The sequence below is a fragment of the Sinocyclocheilus rhinocerous genome, unplaced genomic scaffold (assembly GCF_001515625.1).
Source record: "Sinocyclocheilus rhinocerous isolate Xijiao unplaced genomic scaffold, SAMN03320098_v1.1 scaffold115, whole genome shotgun sequence".
NCBI classification, from domain to species: Eukaryota; Metazoa; Chordata; class Actinopteri; order Cypriniformes; family Cyprinidae; genus Sinocyclocheilus; species Sinocyclocheilus rhinocerous.
The window spans coordinates 3297685-3301438 of record NW_015650001.1 but is presented as its reverse complement, the minus strand read 5'-3'; the positions used below and the strand labels follow the sequence as shown (position 1 = coordinate 3301438).

Below are 3754 nucleotides of genomic sequence, written 5' to 3'. Positions count from 1 at the left end.
TGGCCACTTCCAGAAAAATGAATGGATCTCTATGGGCCTCTGCTGGATATATATGTTCATTACACTATTCTTTCAAAAACTTGTTTTTCTCTAACCAGCAGATGGCAGAATTCTACACCTAACACCTAGATCAATATCCAGAAACAACTTAAATCAAATTTAGATCATCATTTAAGTGATTTTTTTCATAAAAATGTGATATTTCACACGCAAGCTAATGGTGTAGTTGAGGAATTTTGTGGTAAATAGGTACAAAAGTACTTAATATCTTCCAAAACACAGCTTTAATGTATAGATGAGAAGTAAACAAAATAAATGATATATTATTTGTATGATTAAAAATGTATATATTTTTTTACAATTACTCTATCGATTTTGGGGTCATACTGACCCCAAAGACCAGATTTGTAAACAGGAAATGAGGGACATTTGAGGATTAAAGCATGCACAATGGGCTCTTGTGTCCGGATGTGTGCTCACCGGGGAGGGACGGGTCTCCAGGTGGGTCACTTTCAGTTTTGGTAAAGCTGCTGTGCTCACTGCTGCAGTCATTCATCACCTCTTCCTCCAAATTTAATCGATCCTCTGTATAGATTCACAAACAATAGAAACAAAAGCTGTAATTGCACAATAGATTCTTCTTTTGTTAGTAAAAATGTCTGATATTAATGCATACAGGACACTAGCAGAATATCTGTAATATGCACCTCCCTTCATCAGCTTGGGTGTTATTTATTTTATTTTTTTTAATTAATACTTCAGTTCAGTGAGGACACATTAAATTGATCAAAAGTGACAGTAAAGACATTCAAAATGTTACAAAAGATTTCCATTTCAAGTAAATGCTGTTCTTTTGAGCTTTCTATTCATCAAAAAATCCTGGAAAAAAAAAAAAATCATGGTTTCCACAAAAATATTAAGCAGGGCTATTATAGTTAACAATCTAAACGCATAAAAGAAAAAACATTTTTGTTACTTGAGATCAATTAAACTTGAACTAAAAAAAATTGAATTATAAAAAAAAAAAAACGTAAACTTCAAATCAGCAATGTGTGAATCAGCCTATCTGAATGATTTCTGAAGGATCATGTGACTACATTTAAGTAAAATAAAATTGTTTTGATTTTTACTTTTTAGATTGAAAAAAATATGTGCCTGCGATCAAGTTTTAGTCACAACTTGTGTGGCATTTCTGCACATTTATGTGGCATTATTGCAAAAGCGGGCACTTCAAAATGCCTCAAACAACAAAAACAAACTAACTTTTGAGAAAAATACAGTTTTTTATGCATTTTATAATGTTTCAATGTATATTTACAAAATACATCTCAGAAAAGTTGTGGGAGAAGCAGTGGGCCACTTCCAGAAACATTTTTGTTACTTGAGATCAATTAAACTTGAACTAAAAGAAATTGAATTATTAAAAAAAAAAAACGTAAACTTCAAATCAGCAATGTGTGAATCAGCCTATCTGAATGATTTCTGAAGGATCATGTGACACTGAAGACTGAAATGATGCTAAAAATTCAGCTTTGCAAAACAGGAATAAATGACATCTTAAAATATATTAAAATCAGAAAACATTATTTCGAATTATAAATATAGTTCACAACATTACGATTATACTTTTTTGGATCAAATAAATGCAGCATTACTGAGAATAAAATATTTTGTTAAAAACTGACCCCAAACTTTAGAACCTTAACAAAAAAAAAATGCTGTATGTCCTATTTGGACATTTAACACTTTTTTTGATGCTTCACATTATGTAGCCACCGTGGCAAACAATATGACTTTGAAATGTTTGCTTCCATGACATGGAACATGCCTCATCACAAGTCCCAACAGGTTCATCATTTCATCAACCTTTTCAACTAGGGCTATCAATTGCTTAAATTCTATATACATTTTTATTATATGTTATGCTAATTAATGTCAAATTAATTCCAATTATTCACATATCAATATGTCCCGAGAAAAAAAAACAATAATTTAAGACATTATATTATTGTGATAAAACCATTTAACACATGAAAAATAGCATTCACATAATATAGCATTTGTTTTATTTTCCTATTTCTAGTGGAGTCACTCACCATCTTCAGGAGACAGTGAATCAGGGGCGTCCTCTCCAGCCGTACCCTGACAACACAAAGACAGAGTAGAACATGAGAAAAGTGCAACCCCATCAAGCAGGCCGTGTGTAAGATGTTATATGGGCTGTGCTGCTGACCTCAGTGGGGGCAGGACTGCTGGACAGCAGCATGTGAGTTTGTGCATCAGACATCTCAGACAGTTTTTCTTCATCCTCCTCCTGAATGGGTGACGATGGAGAGCGTAGAGTGCTGCAAACACACAGACTGTCAGGACTAGCGATGATGCACTAATTAAGTCTACTAGTACAAACACTATTCGATGATTGTGCCTTTGTTATCCTTATCGTAGGAAACAATAAAATATCTTCTCACCATTAAAATGAAATGCACTGGGTGGCACTGTGGACATGCGTCACTGGTGTGATGAGCGGTGATGAAGTAGGAAGTGTTTAGATTCTAATCTGTATATTCGGATATTGTAAGTGGCATGAGCCCCACAGGAAGGGGATCTGCTTTTATGGTGGAAAGAGAACACAAGCTGCTACAAAAAAAAAAAAAAAGTGGACACTCATCAGAGAGGTGTCTCTGCCCTGCCACCTTTTGTGCCACGAGGGCACATTTTTTCCACAGCAGACCCTGTGATTACCAGGATAAAACTTGCACCGCTTTTTTTTTTTTATTATCAACATGTTAAAAAATATAAAATGCAATCGCTTTTATAGACCCTTGTTTTGTATATGTGCATTATCCTAATTATGAGCATCTACTTCTCCACTCTATGTCAGTTTTTTTATGGTTACTTTTAAATCTTGATGTGTTCATTAATATAGAAACAAATTTTTATCATTCAGTTATTTATTTATTTGACAATTTTATTATTTTACTTGACTCATTTCTTTGTCAAGTAATCAGTCAGTCGATCTTTTTAATTGTGTTAGAAGAACTCTCAACAAAAATATTTGAAATGTCCACTTCTAGTTAAAACAGGAAGACGGACAATGAGTCAACATGCATGCTTCCTGAGATAGAGCATATTTTTTCTTATTGCCACAATCTCAACAGGATGTACTGAAAAGGGCAAGCCGAGTCATTATTCTGATTTATGGAAAGAAGAAACTTATGACCTCTTGCTCTGACAAATAGCCTGTCTAATACAGGAAGTTCAGCTTGAGTGGCCATAGGCCAGCTATTATTACACCGTCACGAGAATGCAAACATCATTTACCAGTCTCACTTGAGATCAGCCAAAAGTAGTGGTTCAACGGATCACAAATCTCACGGTTAGGATCACATTACGGTTTTTGGCCCACGGATCGGATCATTTTTCGGATCAGCAAGAAAAGAAAAATAGTTCCAATTTATCTTGCTTTCCATTTATTACTTAATGCGAAGTATTTCTTTTGATACCACAGCAAATACTACTAGATTAACAAGGAAAGTTTAAACATGATAAAAAAAGAGACAAGAGAACAGCCAGTAAAAATAAGAACAAATACACAAATTACAATCATAGATAAACACAACACAATATGTTACAAATAAAATAAGGTTGGTGGTATTCAAATACAGAAATGTAATAATTAGGGAAAATAACACTGCACTGTATCAATTAAATATAGATTTTTATCACAGCTGTTTTGTTGTTTGATGATCATTAA

The 3754-nt window shown here is 33.6% G+C and overlaps 1 protein-coding gene and 1 long non-coding RNA gene across 3 annotated transcripts in view; both read right to left on the bottom strand.

Annotated features, from left to right (window-relative positions):
• Positions 1 to 3754, bottom strand: part of LOC107711276 (uncharacterized) — a 25124-nt gene that overhangs the window by 4849 nt on the left and 16521 nt on the right. The window lies entirely within an intron of this gene.
• The window catches only part of LOC107711275 (E3 ubiquitin-protein ligase MGRN1-like), a 13392-nt gene that overhangs the window by 2573 nt on the left and 7065 nt on the right, over positions 1 to 3754 (bottom strand). For both annotated transcript variants that reach the window (XM_016516245.1, XM_016516246.1), the window contains exons 13-15: positions 2234 to 2345; positions 2097 to 2142; positions 481 to 585 (exon numbers count right to left, since the gene is read on the bottom strand). In XM_016516245.1, the coding sequence (XP_016371731.1) occupies positions 481 to 585; positions 2097 to 2142; positions 2234 to 2345 (263 nt within the window). The remainder of the gene's footprint in view (positions 1 to 480; positions 586 to 2096; positions 2143 to 2233; positions 2346 to 3754) is intronic.